This window comes from Ascaphus truei, chromosome 16, assembly GCF_040206685.1.
Source record: "Ascaphus truei isolate aAscTru1 chromosome 16, aAscTru1.hap1, whole genome shotgun sequence".
NCBI classification, from domain to species: domain Eukaryota; kingdom Metazoa; phylum Chordata; class Amphibia; order Anura; family Ascaphidae; genus Ascaphus; species Ascaphus truei.
Genome location: NC_134498.1, coordinates 43,748,778 through 43,769,585, shown reverse-complemented (window position 1 = coordinate 43,769,585; position 20,808 = coordinate 43,748,778). Strand labels below are relative to the sequence as shown.

At 43.0% G+C, this 20,808-nt stretch overlaps 1 protein-coding gene across 5 annotated transcripts in view; it reads left to right on the top strand.

The window, feature by feature from the left end:
- Window positions 1–18,375, top strand: part of SEPTIN6 (septin 6) — a 35,064-nt gene extending 16,689 nt beyond the window's left edge. Inside the window, exons 4-11 of one of the 5 annotated variants that reach the window (XM_075573369.1) lie at window positions 1,057–1,243; window positions 1,825–1,986; window positions 3,572–3,668; window positions 4,137–4,305; window positions 5,110–5,242; window positions 6,950–7,140; window positions 8,113–8,151; window positions 16,645–18,375. In XM_075573369.1, the coding sequence (XP_075429484.1) occupies window positions 1,057–1,243; window positions 1,825–1,986; window positions 3,572–3,668; window positions 4,137–4,305; window positions 5,110–5,242; window positions 6,950–7,140; window positions 8,113–8,116 (943 nt within the window). In that variant the 3' untranslated portion in view covers window positions 8,117–8,151; window positions 16,645–18,375. Of the gene's footprint in view, window positions 1–1,056; window positions 1,244–1,824; window positions 1,987–3,571; window positions 3,669–4,136; window positions 4,306–5,109; window positions 5,243–6,949; window positions 7,141–8,112; window positions 8,152–10,781; window positions 12,798–13,691; window positions 16,586–16,644 lie in introns of those variants that run through there. The other 4 variants (XM_075573368.1, XM_075573367.1, XM_075573365.1 and 1 more) reach the window with 4 other exon arrangements.
- Window positions 18,376–20,808: the final 2,433 nt, after the last annotated feature.

Sequence of the window (20,808 nt, the reverse complement as noted above, 5' to 3'; positions counted from 1 at the left end):
CATCCTTTCGTGTGTTTGTGTCTCTCATACACCCACTGGACCTGCAAATAAAATGAGCCTTTTAGTCGGGTTAGGATACGCTCCCATTAACAGAGTAAGAGCATCCTGAAGTAAATTTCCAAAGGCTTCGGAGACCACCACAAAAGGTTTTGGGGACCACCAGTGGTTGGGGTCCCACACTTTGAGAGCTACTGATTAAAGTATATTTGTTGTTCCCCTTCATTGCGCAATGGAGTCCACAGAGAACAGTGTGAAACTTTTTTTTTTTCTGTAAACTAGAACTGTACGACTATCAATTGTCTATAGTCACTAGAAATGTGTGTATGTATACATGGTCCATTGAAAATAATATGAATGATTAGCAAAGATGATGATATCCTTGTGAAGAAGAAAGTTTCTTATGTCTGTAATTGTGCTTTTTCCTATTGTCCGATATCAAATGAAATATCCGAAAACAGATCTGGATAGTTCATTTATTTATCGTAAGGCAAAATAACAATAAACTTCATCTTCATGTACAGGCCAAACTAATCCATACTATGGATGGAGAACGGAGCATTCTTCATCGCTCAATGGTATTGTTGGTTCGTTCATTCTTTACGTTCTGACGTATCTACTCTAAAAAACGATTCATATAGTAAATCCTCGCTAGTAACTTAATCTATGCACAGCTTGTTTGCATGAAACAATAATACAATTAAATAATCATTGGAAAAGTCTGGGCACAAAGTCTATACTCTTATCTTGACCTTGGACAGACTTCATCTTGTACACAAAATGTACTATAAACGATTCACTTGTTCTAACTTTCCTACAAATCAATTATTTCCTTAATGTGTTTTTTCTTCTATTACAAAATCTTTCTCACTTCAGTCTGAATAGTCTGGGGAAACAAAATGGATTCTAACAGACAACATGGATTCCGAATCACTTGTATTCAATTTATATGGACACATCTGTATTAGTCCCTTTACACATGGAAAATAAGTGGTTGTCCTTTTTGGTGTATCGAGCTTACTTGCAGTTCTCTTCCCTCTTCCTGTCTTTCTCCGAAAGTTACAAGCCGATCGTTGAGTTCATTGATTCTCAGTTCGAGTCCTACCTGCAGGAAGAGCTTAAGATTAAGAGGGTCCTTCATAGCTACCACGATTCCCGTATCCACGCCTGTCTGTATTTCATCGCCCCCACTGGCCATTCGTTGAAATCTCTTGACCTGGTGACGATGAAGAAACTGGACAGCAAGGTAGGTGTAGAGAAGGGGTGGCCAACTCCAGTCCTCAATGCCCACCAACAGGTCAGATTTTAGGATATATTTCCTTCAGCACAGGTGGTTCAGTCTTTGACTGAGCCACTGGTTGAGCCACCTGTGCTGAAGTAGGGGATATCCTTAACCTAACAACATATTGGTGGCCCTTGAGGACTTGAGTTGGCCACTCCTGGTGTAGAGAAAGCTTTGCGTGGGGTTGTGCATTTCACCAGTTTGGTTGGTCCATAATTAAACTGACTTTGCACAAATGTATTGTTGCAGTGACAATAGCCACCATAAAATATAAAATACTTTAGTTTAACAGAAAAATTGGCAGCGGGCAAACCATAAACAAGTTTCTCACAAGACCAGGTAGAACATGTACAGGTGCAGGTTGATGAGCAGCTAATGACTCATTTTGTGGGTCATGCCATCTTCATCAGAGAGACACTCAATGGGGTTACAAACCTGTCTGTTTTTAGATGGTTTCAAATGACGTCTCCTAATCCGTTTATACAAAGGCTAAAAAGATGTTTACAGTGTTCTCTGTGCTTTATTTATTTATTTTTTTCCTTTAGGTTAATATCATCCCAATAATTGCCAAGTCTGATGCCATTTCAAAGAGCGAGCTGACGAAATTCAAGATTAAAATCACAAGTGAGCTTGTTAGCAACGGCGTGCAAATCTACCAGTTCCCCACAGACGATGAAACGATTGCAGAGATAAATGGAACTATGAATGTGAGTGTTTATCCCATCAAACCTGGTAGTCTGCGGATATTCGGGATGTAGAGACCTTAACCTCTCATGTTAAACCTCTCCGCAGCACTCAGAATCTTTGCTGATTTTTTTTTTTTTTCTGGGGTTTTTCTCTCATACAACATTATCCTTACTAGATTACATCTGTAAACTGATTAGTGAAATCACTTTACGCAGGCTAGCTCTGTCATTCTCTTCTACAAGGCTGCCGCACCCAGTTCTAAATCAAAATAAATTGTATTAAAAATTTGGAAATGGGTGACATAATGGAGGAGTTGGACCGACAGAGTATTTTTTGATTTTTGGAGCTTTAAAGAAGCAGTTCGGGCGACACTTTAAAAAAGAAAATCGTATGCAGCCTTTGATTACCTTTATTGAAAACTAGCTGCGTAAGCTGTTGATCGATCAGCCAAGATCCTGCTTCCCAGGGTTCTCAAAATGGCCGCCTTTTCAGTTTCAATCAATCCTTCAGTCAGTGTAACCTGGCAGCTACAATGTATCCTTATATTACTATTGTTACAGTTTGCAGTTCCAACTGCTGGGAATATTGGCAACAAATTATCACAAAAATGAAAGTGTTGCAAAGCTCTTGCACTGCTGGGGAGCTGGGATAAAGCCTGGTATAGAAAAAAAAAAATATTGGTATATTAAAAATGGCATTTTGAGAGAGAGATAGATAGATCTATCTATATCTATCTCTATCCACTCTAAGTACACTCGCGAGTAAGTACATATCGGCCAATAGGCAAACGGCAGGTCACGCATGCGCCTGTCATCACGTCCTGAACAGCAATACCGACTCCCTACCTGTACCGAAGCTGTGCGCAAGCGGGGAGACTATAGAGCCTGTTACACATGCCTTAGTTACATCAGTTATGCACGTACTGTATATAACGATTGCAGTACATGCATCGATAACTGGGAAAAGGTAGTGCTTCACTTTAAGTACATTTTCGCTATACATACATACATACATACATACATACGTGTGTGGTGTGTGGTGTGTGGTGTGTGGTGTGTGGTGTGTGGTGTGTGGTGTGTGAAAAACATGTAGGATATTGCATGAACTGCTACTTTACTATAACTTATAATTGAATGTTGTAGCTTGTTTTTTATTTTATTATTTTCTTGCGTGCCTTTTCACTTGGGAGAGCGATATCTTCTATTAACTACTGATGATTCTACTATAATTGAGCCCATACACAGGGCCATTCTACTGGAAGACTGCAGTTCTACAAGGCCAAATACTCTGCTGTTCTGGGACACGGCTGACGTCCTACGTCTGTCCTTTTACTGCTAGGCTATTTCATCATTGCTTTGAATGTAAAATAGGCCAGTTGGAAGAGCGTGCTGTTTTACTTGCATGCGCAGTAAGTGCTAGTTCAGGGGTGGCCAACTCCCAGTCAAGGGCCACCAACAGGTCAGGTTTTCAGGATATCCCTGCTTCAGCACAGGTGGTGCAGTCGTTGACTGAGCCACTGATTTTGATCTGTATCGTAATGCGCTAAGAGTATTATCTGCCCCACTGCAAACAGTAACGGGAATATTTGAATTTGGAATATTATAGGCTCACTTGCCGTTTGCGGTGGTCGGCAGCACAGAAGAAGCCAAAATAGGAAGCAAAATGATGAAGGTCCGACAGTACCCATGGGGAACCGTTCAAGGTAACAAGAACCACTTGTATTGCGAGCCACTCGAGATGACCTTGTTCGTATAGTTCCTGCTTCTCTGACTGTACCATGTCCTAGTTTATTAGGGAAGTCACATGAACGTGACAATGGCTGTATCTTTAGGCTGTTGCTTGGTCTGCATGTTGGTCTAGGTCAGGGGTGACCAACTCCAGTCCTCGAGGGTCACAAACAGGCCAGGAATTGGGGGATATCTCTGTCTGCACCGGTTGAGCCACTGATTGAGCCACCGGTGCTGAAGCAGGGATATCCTCAAAAGTTGACCAGTTGGTGGCCTTTGCCAGTTGGTGGCCTTTGAGGACTGGAGTTGGCCACCCCTGGTCTACGGTGACCTGCTTAGCCGATCATATTAATGTTGATTTCACATGGGCCTCTTAAAAGCTAATTTCTCACACACCCCTTTGGCACCGTGGACCACCCACTACTTTATTTTTTTTTCTTTAGTTGAAAATGAAAACCACTGTGATTTCGTCAAGCTGCGAGAGATGCTCATAAGAGTGAACATGGAGGATCTCCGTGAGCAAACGCACACGCGTCATTACGAGCTGTACCGGAGATGCAAGCTGGAGGAAATGGGGTTCAAAGACACTGACCCAGGCTGCAAACCGTTCAGGTACCAAAAAACATGCTCTTCCGGGGTTGCATGCTGCCGCATACACAGGGGAGGCAAGATCAGAACGAAAAGCTTGCAATCCAATCGCTCGTGTCGGAGCAGCAGAGAGAAACTGGTTTTCCCATTTGGTTCTACAAATCACAAAACCCTCTCACTAATGCGGGACGAGGAGAAATTGTATCAGTTTCCTTTAACAAATAGGTGTGTGGTGTGTGTTATTATTATTTTTGACATTGAAAAGTACAGCAAAAAAGGGAGGAAAGGGGTACAAAATAAAGATTGGGGGGGAGAAAGGTCATACATCAAATACCCTTATATATATTTACAATCTCGATACTCCAACACATTTGACTCCAGCCAAGGTCATGAGTCCTTAGTCAAACAGCGGAAGACATATCATATATCGGGCAGGGTTGCCATACTTTTTTTGGAATTTGTGGCATGTATCTCTAAGGATGGTGGTTAGTTTCTCCGTTTTAAGGGAGAACCAAATTCTTTGCTTCATTTGATATTGGGTTGGTATTTCTGCCCCAAAAATGTATATTTTTAATGTTTTTTTGTTATAATAAGGCAAAAATAAATAGAGATGGGAAAATATAGCAGCATCAACATGTTACTGGGTATTCTCGTTGAATTGTTGTTTTTCACGTATTTTGATGGTCTCTATTATTCCCTTGTACATCCCAATGAGCTGGTTTAAGAGGTCTCCTCCCGCTTTCCGAGTGCTATGTATCTCCTGCAGCTGGGGGGTCCTGGTTTAGGTACCCCCTTCAGGGCATGCCTTTGATTCCTGTCCTTGCTTAGCTTGCAGGAGACGTACGAGGCAAAAAGGAATGAATTTCTGGGAGAACTGCACAAGGAGGAAGAGGAAATGAGACAGCTGTTTGTTCAGAGAGTGAAAGAGAAGGAGGGTGAGCTGAAGGAGGCGGAAAAGGAGGTATTTGCTGCTCTTCTCTTTATTTGAATGAACCGAAGAAGCGTTTACCATGACTAGAACAAATATGTAGTCTCTGCTTCGTACCCATATACAGTAGTCGCCACCCCTTTGTTTTATATTAATGGGAGGTGCTCCAAAAACCATGCTGATAATAAAAATATATTTGTGTATTGGGGGCTCAAGTAATGGTATTGAAAGTTCCAATGTTATTTAAAAAATCTTATAAAATCATGCAACTAACGTTCATTAAATCCGTGCAGTGATTTAAAAAAAATAATTTTAATAATAAAATTACAGCAAATAAAACATGTAACTTGTGAGCACATTCACATCTCAGACAGGTCTGCAACCCTGCTGCCCCCCATTATCTCCCAGCATGCAGTGCTTCCCCTGCAGCCAGGGATTCTGGGTAATGATCTGCAAATGAGCAGCACAGTGTCACCTTTTACTTATTCATTTGAACATGGACCACTATAAGCTTATGCCTGCCGCATTACACAGCTCTCAGCACAGCCTGTGTTAAAGAAGTGCAGAGCCATCAAACCTCAGACAGCTTTCTGTCAACCTTTTGGGCCTCATAATAACATTTGATCTTTAATACCATCACTTAAGTGCTTTACTTTGTTTATTAGAACCAGAATGTAGTGTAAAAATATGTCAGGACTCTTTGCTTTTAACTTAGGAAGGAAGCAAACTGAAGAGAGCATTCAATTGAATGGGGCGATATTTTAAACTTTAAACCTATTACTGTTTTTAAGGAGGCGATCCAAGTGGCACTTAAACAGATTTTTAATATATGCAGCCTTTGATTACATTTATTACAAACTAATTACCTAAGCTGCTGATCGATTCGTTCTCCCGTGATCGCTCGGCAAAGGTCCTACTTCCGTGGGTTCACTTAATGGTCACCTGTCAGTGTTCATCAACCCTTCAGTCAGTGTAACTCAGCAGCTACAATGTATTCTTATATTACTATGGTAACTACCTATTGTTACAGTTTGCAAGTCAAACTGCTGGGAACATTTGCAACAAGTTATCTCAAACAGGAATGTGTTACAAAAATCTTGCACTGCTGGGGGAGGTGGGCTAAAGCCTGCTATAGAAATCAAAGGCGTATCTGTATATTAAAAATGGCATTGAGTGAATAATATATATTTTTAAATCGGCAAGTATTATCATACTACAGAACTGATTTTATTAAAAAAAATAAAAACATGTAGGATATTGAATGTATTGCACCTTTAACTCTGTTAACAAACACACAGAACCCCAGCAAGCTCTTTTTGGGAACCCCTGAGCCCCCACAAAATATATATGTATGTGTGTCAAAAAGGAGAGCTATTGAGAGTGGCAAATGTATACAACAAGCGACAGAGAAGCCCAATGCTACATCCAATATGACAAAAATACACAGTTAAATACTTACAGTCACTTGAAAAAGGCTCATTTAGTTTAACCCTTTGGCACGAGCATTGTAAGCCTGTGAGCCACGACAAGGCAGGCCCAGTAGTGTGTATTTTTGCCATATTGGATGTAGCGTTGGGCTTCTCTGTCGCTGCTTTAACTCTCTGTAAGAAAGCAGCAGTTTGCTTTTCTGGGCTCCTTGAAGCCTCGTTCTGTAACTTGGATAAATGTGTTGGTGTTGGGTGTTGGGGGTGTTGGTGTAATAGGTTGGGCTGGGTTAATATATTGCATGTTTCATTGAAGCTTCACGAAAAGTTTGATCGCCTTAAGAAAATGCATCAGGACGAGAAGAAGAAGCTGGAAGATAAAAAGAAAGGCCTTGACGACGAGCTGAATGAGTTTAAGAAGAGGAAGACCGCGACGGAGCTGCTTCAGTCTCAGGCGCTGCAGGCCGGAGGGTCCCAGACCCTGAAAAAGGACAAGGAGAGGAAGAAGTAAGTTGGTTTACCATACACTACTAGGCCGGCTTTATGGTGGTGTCATTCGTGCCACTGCACCGAGCCCCGCACTTAGAGGCCTGGCGCTCCTCCCCACTACATTTCAACTGATTGCCGGGGGAGAGCGCAGCGCCTCTTATCTGCTCTCCGGAGCTGGAATCTCCTCCTGCAATGGTGTGACGACGTGACCCTGTGACGTCACATGACTGTCACATCGTCGTGATCATGTGACATAGCAGGAGGAGATGCTGCTCTGGAGAAGCTAAGAGGCCTCCCCGCCAAAACTCCCAGCCAACCCTGACCCGTACACTCCCCCTGCTCTCTCACACCGTGTGATGTTCACTCGTCCAGTGCTGGGCGAGGGTACCAGACCTCGCACTCGGTGTCTGATTTCCCGTTCGGCGCAGGCCTAAGGCAGCAAAAATGTACGCGCCCATATAATTTTGCCACGCTCTCGGGCCTATCGGACCTAATGGGAAGGCACTTGCCGGTGTCGGCCGCGTCCTTTCTGCCGCCCTCCATCTCTCCTTTTTGGATTCCTGGCGTCAAATGACGCTGCTGACATCACATGGCATCTTGTTGCCATGGCGGCGTGACGTTGCGGTGTCATTTGACGCCGGGATTCCAAAGGAGCAGGAGGGCGGGACCAAGGATGCGGCGGAAACTGTCCTTTTCAATGCCTGATGTCTCTTTATATATGTGTCGGCTACTTATCCTACACTTGCAATTTGGTTGTAGGCACTAACACATCACCATTATCACCATTACCACCATTACCATGCATCTCCACCCCCTTTGTGTTAATATATATATAATTTGCCTTGAGGATTTCCTAGACTTTGTCCTATGTTTTTTTTTTTTTTTTTGTTTTTTTGCTCTGCTGCCGCTCACCTTCCATGTATTTGTGCTTAATTTCCCCTGCATTGTGTTCATGTTACCAACACGTCCCCATCATGTGCTGTCTTCCAGTTAACTCTGCTGTTTTGCTGCATGGGACTCAAGGTCCGGGTAAGCTTCACTAACTAAGAGAACACCGAGGGTGTGAGACCAGTAATGGGTCAGGTGGCACGGTGTCTGGGTGTAGGTCGGCATGCCGCCGCCGTCATCTTCTTTCTAAAATGTTCAGAGGTTTCAAACGCCGACGAAAATTCGGCATCAAAGATCCAGTTCAATTAAAAGCAAAGATTGGAAGAAAAAAATGTTTGCAAAAACCTAACCTCTGAATGATGCATTAGATGACGGTCTATAAAATTTGGAGGTGCAGGGGTCAGTGGGGTGCAGGTGTCCATTCTAGTTCACCCCAAACACCAATAAGACATTTCAACCCCTCCTATTGGTGGGGAAGCCAAGGGTAGACTTATACTTTTTTTTTTTTTTTATTAATTTTTTTTAAATCTATTTTTCTTCCCCCATCAAGACGAGTGTGCTGGATTCCTGCTTTTATTTATTTTAACAAGGGGATTATGAATGATGTATTATGTGTTTACAATAAACTGGGTTGAATAAATAACTCTGTAAGCCTTGCAACTCGAAATAATAGCACTTTTTTGAAGTCTTTAACAAAAGTTTAGAAGGACAAACTAATTTTCCTTGATTTTATAATGAATAGGTTAAAAAAAGAAAATCACATCACATTGCTGGGATTGCACATTTCAGGCAGGAATTACCATCATGCATTTAGCTTGTTTTGGAATAAACAAAGTGAATCCTATAATAACTGTGCCGTGTCGGGACAGCCCCCTGCGCGTTCTGCTTCTGCGACACAGAAGAGACACCGCTGCCCTCTGACCCCTGTATTTTCATTCTTGTTGCCGCCACAATACTTTTGATGGTGCTTATGACAAACACTGGTTTGAGACTGACCACGGACACAAGGCTGCCTATTGTTGCCTGTGGATAAAGTTCCTGCTAAACACTTGCTCATTGTACAGGAAATAAAGAGAGCCCATCTCTGCGCACTTGTTGATTCTAGATGGAAACTGTACGTGCGTTGCACAGTATGATAATAAAGATCTCGCATTTCCCAACAGTTTTCCATTCTAGAAACAAACGGTGATTGGGGGGGGAGGGGGGTGCGCTGTCTTAAATAAGATCCCGGAGAATTAATTTGGGACAACTGTCCCCGAGGCGCTTCAGTTGACCATAAATTAGTAGATACTGGTGCAGGGGTGGCCAACTCCAGTCCTCCAGGGCCACCACCAGGTCAGGTTAAGGATATGCCTGCTTCAGCACAGGTGGCTCAGTCAAAGACTGAGCCACTGATTGAGCCACCTGTGCTGAAGCAGGGATATCCGTAAACCCTGTTCTGTTGGTGATCCTTGAGGACTGGAGTTTTCCAGTCAATGACTGACCAACTAATTGCGCCACCTGCCGGGTTATCCTAAAAACCTGACCTGTTGGTGGCCCTTGAGGACTGGAGCTGGCCACCCTGTACTAGTGAGTAGAGATGGGGGAATTTCTTCACAGACCTCTGCCAAGAGTGTGGCGTTCGTTTGCGGGCGCAGATATCCTCGGCTCGATCTCAGATCGGCACACGAATGCATCGCACACACAGGGCCCCCTCGCGACGGTTCAAATATCTGCACATTTGCAAACGCCCTGAAATATTTCTGTTTCGACATTTGCTTTGATTGGCGTATAACTACGGGGACGGTCTCCGTGAGGGGGTGGGAGGGGCTTTGCGCATGCGCACGGGTGGACTGTTGAAAATTTTTTGCTTCAAGCAAATGTATAAACGTGCGTCGGCCGGCGTTCGGCGTTCGCAGAATGGGAGGGAGAAGCGGGTAGACTGGCGGGTTTAGGTGCAGTAACACACAGCCACTTTTCTGCCGAACGAGGGCGAAGATTCGACCACGAAATCGCATTTTATTAATTGTGGGCCAAATTTTCTCACATTCGTCCATCTCTGCTGGGGAGGAAGCAAAGCGTTTCCTGTCAACACAAGTGAACGCCGCGGACACGAATAAGCAAAGCGCGCGTTTCATTAACGTTTTAATAATTTACACCCTCTTGATACTTTACACTGACCACTCCCACTATTCGTGTACTGCTGGTATTAAACCCTTCAGTGCTGTATAGTGGCGCTTTGTATAGTGGCGCTTTGTATAGTGGCGCTTTGTATAGTGGCGCTTTGTATAGTGGCGCTTTGTATAGTGACGCTTTGTATAGTGACGCTTAGTATAGTGACGCTTTGTATAGTGACGCTTTGTATAGTGGCGCTGTGTATAGTGGCGCTTTGTATAGTGGCGCTTTGTATAGTGACGCTTTGTATAGTGACGCTTAGTATAGTGACGCTTAGTATAGTGACGCTTTGTATAGTGACGCTTTGTATAGTGACGCTTTGTATAGTGACGCTTTGTATAGTGACGCTTTGTATAGTGACGCTTTGTATAGTGACGCTTTGTATAGTGACGCCTTCCAGCAGTGAATCGGTAATTCGTGAAACACACAAGATTGCGTTAACTGTCGCCCCACTGCTTCATTTCAGTGCGTGTGCGCACGCCTTGCATGTTAACCTAATTAACAAATGCCAGCCACCCTTAACATAGCACCGCCATTGGGGTTTTTTTATTTTATTTTTTATTCTTCCACGAGAAAAATAATACTTTTATATATTTGTTTTCTGTTTTCATTTTCAGTTCTGGTTTCCTGTAATTCCCTCATGTAGCACATTGCCTGCTCCCTGCCATCTCCTCACTCCATCTCCTCGCCTTGTGTAAAAAGCATGAACATCTGCATTTATAACATCTGCTTGTAGAAGACCTCATCAGTAACTTGTATGGAACCGCATTGCGTAGGCCAGGGGTGGCCAACTCCAGTCATCAAGGTCCTGGTTTCAAGGATATTCCTGCTTCAGCGCACAGGTGGCTGTCGTTGCCGACTGAGCCACCTGTGCTGAAGCAGGGATATCCTGTGAACCGGATATGTTGGAGGTCATGGAGGACTGGAGTTGCCCACTCCTGGTCTAGGACCCTCCTGTGTGCATTCTGTTGTATTTCTTGCATGTTCTTCTGATCATAACTGCACTGTAATATCATCCTGTGCTGCCATTTTTGCATTTATTTTCACCATGTACGGGTCACATTGAAAATGTCTTTGTAGAAGTGTGTTAGTAACAAAGGAGGGAGGGAGTAGGGGTATGATGCCTTTTTAGTGGACCAACATGTAGTCGATATGTTACAAGCTTTCCAACCTCTCAGGGTCCTTCGTCAGGTCCGACCCCTACCCTGAGAGGTTGGAAAGCTTGTAACAGATCAACTACCTCTTGGTCCAATAAAAAGTATCATACCCCCTACTCCCTCTCCAACCCTTTGTTACTACATGGAAGAAAGGACCAGCACGGCTCTCCACCTTCTTTGCTTAATTTAGAAGTGTTTTAAAATCCCTTCAGAAAATATATACCGTTTCATACCAGAGGGGCGGCGATATGTTGTGCCCATCTGGCCGTGAATGCGTTAAGTTCTAAGATACTGTAAGATGTGACAAATGTCTGGTTTGGGGCCATTTAGAAGCCTATACATTTGTAAGTGTGGATTAAACGGAGAAGCCCGTGTTTGTTCCCAAGTCTCCCGATCTGTTTATACCTGACATTAGTTGGACTCGCGGGCTGAAGATGGGACGTGGAGATTTTAAGGCTTGCTTCTGGTCCGGGGAGTAACTTTTTTTTTTTTTTTTTAATGTGCTTTTACTGTTTCATCTCTACCATACTAAATACAGGAGTTTATTGCAGTAAAAGGCCAAATTGTTCATTAAAAGAGCAGGCAAACGTAACGGAAGGGCAGTGGCATGTTTAATATTTTCAGGACAAACATGCTTTTGAGGTTTTGGTTTTAAAAAAAAAAAAACAATGATTGATATCTTTTGGGGATAAGACTGTTTGCCAGTCCTTGGTGCCACTGATAAATTGTTTTTGTTCTGTTCTTTGTTTGCTAAATGACAGCATCAGAATTACTTTCCAAACAGATAATTATGAGCTGGCCTGAAATCGGTGTTTAAATTAATTAAAGCAGAAACTTTGAGGCTGATTCCATTTTTAGGGCTGCAAATTACACTGAAAAGATGTTAAATCTCTCTACGTTGGCCTGTCCTTATAATGCCGATTTTTATAAAGTATTGTTGACCCCTTTCTCACAAGCGACTCTAAAATCTTCACAGCTCCAATCATTCTGCAGATCAGGAGTGCTCCACTTCAGTCCTCAGGTCCCCCCTCAACAGGTCAGGTTTTCAGGACATCCCTGCTTCAGGTGGCTTAATCAATCCCTGCTGCAGCACAGGTGGCTCAGTCTGTGACTGAGCCACTGATTGTGCCACCTGAGCTGAAGCTGGGATATCCTTAAAACCTGACCTGTTAGTAGCCCTTGAGGACCGGGGTTGAGCCCCCCAGATGTTAATCAACAAAGAAACCAGGTAAATAAGAGGGAAAAAAAGTTCCACAAATCGATGACGAGTCTTTGTGGCCACCGTAAAAAATAAATAAATGACATCCCGCCATAGCCCGAGCGCCTGCGCGACCCTGTTTCTCTTGTAGCAGTCACCGGTTTTTCTTGATAGTTTTTGTATTTTTAAAATATATATTATTACTTGTGACATTCAAGTGTTGATTAAATATTGGCCTGTAATTCATGGTAAGGAATAAAGAGATATATGTTCAGTCACCTCCTTCATTCTTTTATAAACCCTTCGTAATGAGCATTTCAGCGCGGCGTTTGTGGCGCCTTGTTGACGGAACAGCCCGATATTGAATTAAAATGCACTGTTGGCTGTTAATTAACCCCGTCTCTGCTAGTGGGGGACGCAATGTGTTGGCGTTAGAGTACCTTGTTACAGCTGTTATTAGTTATCAAATCTAAGATGCTGCTTTAACTTTTTTGAGAATTCTGATCTTAAAGCGGCAATTCCCTCTTCTTTTTTTTTTTTTTTTTTTTTTTTTAGCGGCCATCTTATTTTTACAGGGCTGGACCATGCTATTTTCAGGCTCTGGCAGACCCAGTTCCTGAGATATTGGTGGAGTTACCGGGTGTAAATCTCAATCTAAGGGAACCCAAAATGGCCACCAAATATCGGCCCAATAGGAAGCTGCAACGTCATTGGTTTGCGGCTTCCTATTTTATATCTCATTTTTTTAAGTGCCAGTAAATTTCACTGGTAAGTATCTCAGAACTGGGGGTGAAATGAGTGCGGTTCCCGCTCCTGAGGAACCCTGGGTTCCAATCTTGAAGTGTTAAGGTGGTGGGGAGGGGCGTGCTTTTAATTGGTGACATGGATTCCAGATGCCTGTACACATTGTAACAAGGTTAAACTCGGGAAAGGGTTAGGGCAGAGGTTCACAGCGCCAGTCCTCAAGGATCACTAACAGTCCAGGTTTTCAGGATGGCCCCAATCCTGTTGACTGAATCACGTGTGCTCAAGTAGGGATATCCTTACAACCTGCACTGTTGGAGGTTCTTGAGGACCTGGAGTTAGGAACCTTTGAGTTAAGGGATGATCATTTGAAATGACCTGTGGGTAACATTCACTTTTTTTGTGTGCACTTTTTTTTTTCTTTACAGTAACCCTTGGCTGTGTACTGAGTAATGTTTCTACTCTGTGGTGGAAGAACAGGTGTATTAATTCATGTGTTGAACGGCATTAGATATTAATATTTCTATCCAATCTTTTAGACTATGTTCATTATTGAAATGTCTTGGGAAAGGATGGGGGCGGGGGGGAGTTTACTAGTCTGAAATTTGCACTTGAAATATTTCTGTAGCGAAAATATTTCGTATCAATTCATGGACACAGTGATTGCATTAAAAAAAATATTTTCAAAATCACTACTCATTTTTGATTCTCAATATTCCTTAGTGACGTTTTTGTGGATCTTATTTTTGCTGGCAAAATGAAACATTTTTGTATATTTAATGATTCTAACAAGACAATAAAACTTTTTTGTTTTAGCATGGATTAACTACTGAAAATTGTAAATGTATGAAATTTCTGAGCATTGCAGTTATCTTAACTTTTTTTGCCATTGTATAGACTTTTTGGAAATCGATACAGCATCCACCCGTATAGTATTATTATTTTTAATGCTAGATTCCAGCTGCAGTTGGTGACATTAATGGTTTTTCCTCCCATCAGATCAGATTTTTAGCTGGGAAGCAAAACAAGGGTTTTGCCCATGCTAATAATGAGCTGTCATTTTCAAATTGTATATCCCATGGCGTGGGAACTCCAGTCCTCAAAGGTCACCAACAGGTCAGATTTTTCCAGATATCCCTGCTTCAGCACAGGTGGCTCAGTCAATGATTGAGCCACCTGTGCTGACGCAGGGATAGTCTGAAAACCTAAGCTGTTGGCCCTTGAGGACTGGAGTTTGGTTACCCCTGGGATATCCTGTACATGTGTTTTTAATCAGGATTGTATTCATGCTTGGAATATGTGTGAGCAAAGACCAGCGGTGCCCATATTTGTGCTGGGACAGCGTTCACCTCCAATAATTGGGATTAAAATGTTCTCCAGTGCGGGACGTCCCATCATAAAGAATAATTACGTCGTTTTATTGAGCGTTCTACAGAAAAGCAGCGAATTTGGATATATCCCAACTAGCAACTGAAATCCATTCCATCTTCATATTAACCCATAACTGGGGAACAAGACGTGGAAAGTAATCATGATGTTTTTTTAAATGAAGGATTTCTTTCCGTGGACATCTCTATTTCATTTTAGAACAGGGGTGGGCAGCACCAGTCCTCAAAGGCCACCAACAGGTCAGGATGTCCCTGCTTCAGCACAGGTGGCTCAGTTGGTCAGTCCTTGACTTGCCAACTCCAGTTCTCAAGGGCCACCACCACCAGATCAGGGTTTACGGATATCCCTGCTTCAGCACAGGTGGCTCAATCAGTGGCTCAGCCTTTGACTTAGCCACCTGTGCTGAAGCAGAGATACAACAGGCGACAGAGAAGCCTAATGCTACACCCAACATGACAGAAATACACAATAAAATACTTATATATTCTCTTGAAATAGGGTCATTTAGTTTAACCCTTTGGCCAAAGCGTTGTAAGCTTGTGAGCCACGACAAGGCAGACACCCGTTCGCAAGGCCTAACACTACTAGATAAAATACTAATATATATCTCTATTAGGATTAAAATTCTCATTTACCTCTAGGAGGGAGAAAGCAGAGATCCTGAAAACCTGACATGTTGATGGCTTTTGAGGACTGGAGTTGGCCACTCCTGTTTTAGAACATAGAAGGAACATATTCTTCCCAAAACAATGACAGTGTTTACAGGTCTTTGAATGTCACTGTATTTTGTAGCTGCTTTCCACCTTCACTTTTACCAGCGTTACAAACGTTTTTGTTCATGATTTAACGATTTTCCAAACAATTAAAACTGGTGTTTTTAAAATGGATCACCTTGCAGTTGTCTTTAGTCAGTGTATGCGCTCTGCAAAGCTCCCCCCGTCTACGTTCATGAAACTACACCAAACGGGTGACTTCTGTTATAGTTATTTAGATTTTTAAGCATTTATGTGCATAATACACATGCTGTTTTCCCAGCGCTGGAGAAGGTTTTGGTCCCATTCATTTGAATAGAGCGCATTTCTTCCCCAGCACAGGAACAAGGAATAGGGACTTTTTTTTATATACCGTATTTGAATGTAAACGTCTTGAAACATCGCTGCTAACATTCAAACGTCTACGATTAGAAATAATGATCAGTCGTGTAAGAAAAGCCTTTTTTAAATTAATATGTAAGCACCCAAATAAACCATGTTAATTCAGGAACAAGCAACGCATTGTGTGTTTTTGGTGATGGATAATAGATGTTATAGTGCAGCTTTCAGACGGAAACTAAAATATACTGATGCATCTCTTCCTAGATCCGAACCACCACCTTGGTTGCATTTAATGCTGCTTTAAAAGCCTGCGATACAAATATAATTAACCATTTTCTGGCCTCTTCATTCTTTTCAACACGTGGCATAAATCCCCCTGCAATCCAATGTCCTTCGCGCTTTCATACTACTGCATTCAAAACGATTTCACTTTAATTCCCAATGTGTTCCTTGTGGCTTCCAGCTTCCGCGACGTGAGCTGATTGTGCGCAGTCCACGTCTGCTTTTTGCTTCTTTAGGGTGCACGTCGGTCTTCAGATAGGACCAGAGTATGCTTTACTGAATAAGAGCGATGCTGCTTCATTGACTGTCTAATCAGGGGTGGCCAACGCCAGTACTCAAGGGCCACCAACAGGCCAGGTGTTGGGTATATCCCTGCTTCAGCACAGGTGTTGGGTATATCCCTGCTTCAGCACAGGTGTTGACTGAGCCCTGATTGAGCCACCTGAGCTGAAGCAGGGATATCCTTAACTTGACCTGTTAGTGGTCCTTGAGGACAGGAGTTGGCCAGTCCTGGTCTAACTGTTACCCCCTTCTCCCCCCCACCCCCCCACACACACTTTTCCTGCTTTTTGTCTCACTCTCTTGATAATTCCATGTTGTCTCTCTCTTTCTCTAGCTTCTTTTAATCTGTCTCGCAACCTGCACTGTCTGAAGAAGAAGACTTCTCATTGTAGAAGATAGAGGGCCCAGGTTTTTTTTTTTTTTTTTTTTTGGTATGGGAATGGGAGAGTAATAATAATAAACGACTAATACTCCTAACTGTTGCCGTCCAATAATTTTGAAAGCTGTTCTTGTGTGACTTTGCATGGTGTGTTACACAGATTTCAGACCAAGGCTTAAATGAGAAGGTTTGTGGATAACGAAAGAAAAGCGCATTATGTAACCACTGGATGACCACCAGTAACCACTGGATGGCCACCAGTAACCACTGGATGGCCACCAGTAACCACTGGATGACCACCAGTAACAAAAGTATTTACACATGATTTTCCTTGGGCGCCACTGATATCGATTTAATGTCATTGCTAATACGGATACTCACAGAGCAATGCTCAGGTTAATATCTAGAAAGCCATGTAAAAAAAATAAAAAGAAATAATGTTGACCTTTTGCGAGGGTGCCCAGTGTAACCATGGAGGAGCGGTTCTAGGAGGGGAAAAACAAACTTGAAATGAAAATGTTAGTTTGAAGTTATCGGCTGCATATATAAAATATTGTGTATTTTTTTTTTTTCCCCCTCAAAAAATGTGCTATTGATTATTAAACTAACATTTTTTTTTTTTACTCATTTTGCGTGTATATGGCATCAGGTGCTTTTTTGTTTTGACTCCTTTAACATGAATCTGTTATGTAGATTTGCATGCTCAAGGACAGCTGCCAGCATCATGATTACAGCTACCCTCAGAACACCGGTCATGCTCGGTGGCACAAAGGATGCTGGGAGCAAACCATCTGTAGGTTTGCATTAGTGATCTAATACCAGTAACAAAATCTATACCTAAATACATTCTGTTCTAAAGGTACGATTTGCAGAATCCGAATGATATTTCTGTATTAGAAAATGCAAAATAAAGGGGTTTTAAATTATTAGTTTTTTTTTTTTAAAGGCCAACTACATTATGGCCCATTTGTACTAAGCAGTCTTTTGCCAGAAGCCCCCTTGCAGCTCAATGATTAGGACAGGCTATGAGGTGTCTGGGCCAGAAGGCGCCTTGTGGCATACGACTGCTTCGTACACGTGGACCTTATTCTGTATCTGCCGACACAATCAGTCGGGCTATTTTTTTTTTTTTTTAACAAAATGGAAGTCCGTGGCAAATTTGTTCCGATCGGCCACTTTGGGGGAATGTATAAGAGGTGCTGATGAGTTTACGGGGAACACCTGTTTTATTTTTGGCCTGTATATATGGTTTAAAACAAAGCAATTACAGGTCAACATTGAATGAGGCGCACTGGAATATTGAAACCAAAAGGACCTCGTTGTGAGCGGGCAAAAGCCTCTAATAACGGATAAGTTACCCCCAACTGCGCATTACAAATGAACCCTTTCACTGCTGGTTGGACGTGGTAATCCATTGCAGGTATTCACAGCCGTGAAACGGTTCAATGGACGTTGCGTCGTCCATGATGGTGAGGGAGGATAGCCAAGAGTTTGCTTGTCCTGTTCTAACCAGACATTTCCCCAGCAGTGGTTTGTCCCCCTGTCTTTTTGTTTTGTTTTCCCCCTTTATATGAAAATGAGGTGTGAATGGTAACCCTGACTACACATTTACGTTCTGCGCAAGAGCCAGCACCATCTTTCTTAATACCTTTCTGTACATTTTCAATAAAAACACATGATTAAATCTGAGTTTCTCGTGATTTTATTTCATTTATTATAAATGTTTTTAGATGACGCAGAGCAGGGACCTCTCGGGGTCCTATCCCTACCATGAGAGGTTGGAAAGCTTGTAACATATCAACTACGTTTTGGTCCAATAAACGGTATCATACCCGCTACTCCCTCTCCCTGTTATTACCTGGAAGAAAGGACCAACTCGGCTCCCCATCCGTCTTTGCTTTTTGGATGAAGAGATAGTGGGAGCAAAATTGTGATTAAACTGGTTTTTCTTTGCAGGCTTCGCTACCATTTCTCGGAGTAATGCAAACTATACATATGTTTGAGATTATAGGGGACTTTATTTACCGAGCAAAACATTAGAAACAGAATTTGATGGCAGCCAAGAACCATTTGGCAACCTTGTCACCGCTTCCTGCTGTAAAACTGTTTGTGTGTGTGTGTGTGTGTGTGTGTGTGTACGCACGCACGTGCTTCAAGCGTTCCTCCAAATAAATTAGGAAGACATGCCTCTGCTGAAAAAGGAGCACACACAATCCATTGCTGACCCGTCTCATACTCAAAGGTTTAATAAAAGGAAATGTATTGCTTCCCTGTAGAATGCACCATGCAGATCATGTGTGTCCAGCTTTCCACCTCGGAGGTGGCTGCACAAATGCCTATAACGCTGATCACTAAGCCCTTTGGAATGAAAGAGCGATATAAATAACACATTTTTGTTGTAGCCTTCGCAGGGTGGAAGTTTCTGACGGATATTCCAGTTGTGCGTAAGGCTGTATAATGGAAGGGGAAGGATTGAAATTAATATATAGCAATGCAAGAATGTGGGAGTGGTACGTGAAGTTATGAGCTGTTCTTGTACGAGAACGCAGACCCTGCCTCTCATAAAGCCAGCATCATCGTTTACAAGCTGTGCTGTAAGTGGGGCTCCCTCAACATCCCGGGAAAGGCTCACGTCTTCACCATGAAGTCATGATTCGTCATGGCAGGGGTGGGCAACTCCAGTGCTCAAGGGCCACCAAGTCTGGTTTTCAGGATATCCCTGCTTCAGCACAGGTGGCTCAATCAGTGGCCCAGTCGAAGACTGATCTGTTGGTGGCCCTTGGGGACTGGAGTTGGTAGGTCAATGTCTGTGAAGGGATAGAGGCACAAGCCCCTGCGATGCTGACCAGGAAATGTCCATGTGTAAAGTCACAGTATTAAAATATCTTCATTTCTTCCAAACACATCAGCTCAATAAGTCCAGAGATCCATATTCCACAATGGCATAGGTCAACCAAAGCCACCCTATAACAACCAATAGCCTAATACAGGTACATCTTATATAGTTGTAGGTGGCTAACCCAAAGCTTGATTGTAGTAAGTCATATGTTGTGTAAAGCAACTAAAAAAGTTACTCACTTGTGATAATAATAATAATAGCATGTTTTTGTATAGCGCTGCTAGTTATATGTAGAGCTTTACAGAGACATTTTGCAGGCACAGGTCCCTGCCCCATGGAGCTTACAATCTATGTTTTTTGGTGCCTGAGGCACAGGGAGATAAAGTGACTTACCCAAGGTCACAAGGAGCCGACACCAGGAATTGAACCAAGCTCCCCTACTTCAAACTCTCAGTGCCAGTCAGTGTCTTTTACTCACTGAGCCGCTCCCTCTCACAGGAAGATCCTGAAGCTGTCAGCGTGCTCCTACCAGAGGGATGAAGCAGACAAGAAAAAATGGTAGATGGCGGTGCAGCTGCCTTGGAGGAGGATATGAACCAGAACTGCCAGCTTGCTAAGTACAAAAATGTATTGGTGGCACATTTAAAAACAGCAACGTAACACTCTTACGCGTTTCGCGTGGTCACCCACACCACCAATTCATTTTTGTACGTAGCAAGCTGGCAGTCTTGGTTCATATCCTCCTCCAAGGCAGCTGCACCGCCATCTACGATTTTTTTTATTGTAGGTCAATGTCTGACCAACTTGTTGAGTCACCTGTGCTGAAGCAGGGATATCCTGAAAACCAGACCTGTTGCTGGCCCTTGAGGAATGGAGTTGCCCATCCCTGATGACCATTTATCCTGAAGTTCAGGGACAGTCCAAGTTTAATTCCTCTTAGAACTATAGATGACCACACTAAATGCTACAGGTGACATCTGCTGCAAAAGCAGAACTGTCTCCGTGTGTCTCAGCAAAGCAACCGCGCACACAGGTGATAACAAGTCTAGACACTTTCTCTCTCCCCCCTCCCCCTTAACTTTTAAAAGAGTCATTTGTCAGCGTAACTAATTTGCTGTCAAAGAAGCATGCACCAAAGCTGTGTGTTTAGCATAGACCAGGGGAGCGCAAAATTTGAGCTGTGCCCCCCTTACCTGGTTTGGTGACGTCAAATGATGCCGAAGGGTCACGTGACCCCGTTGCCATGTAGATGTACATGACACCGCGGTACCATTTGACGC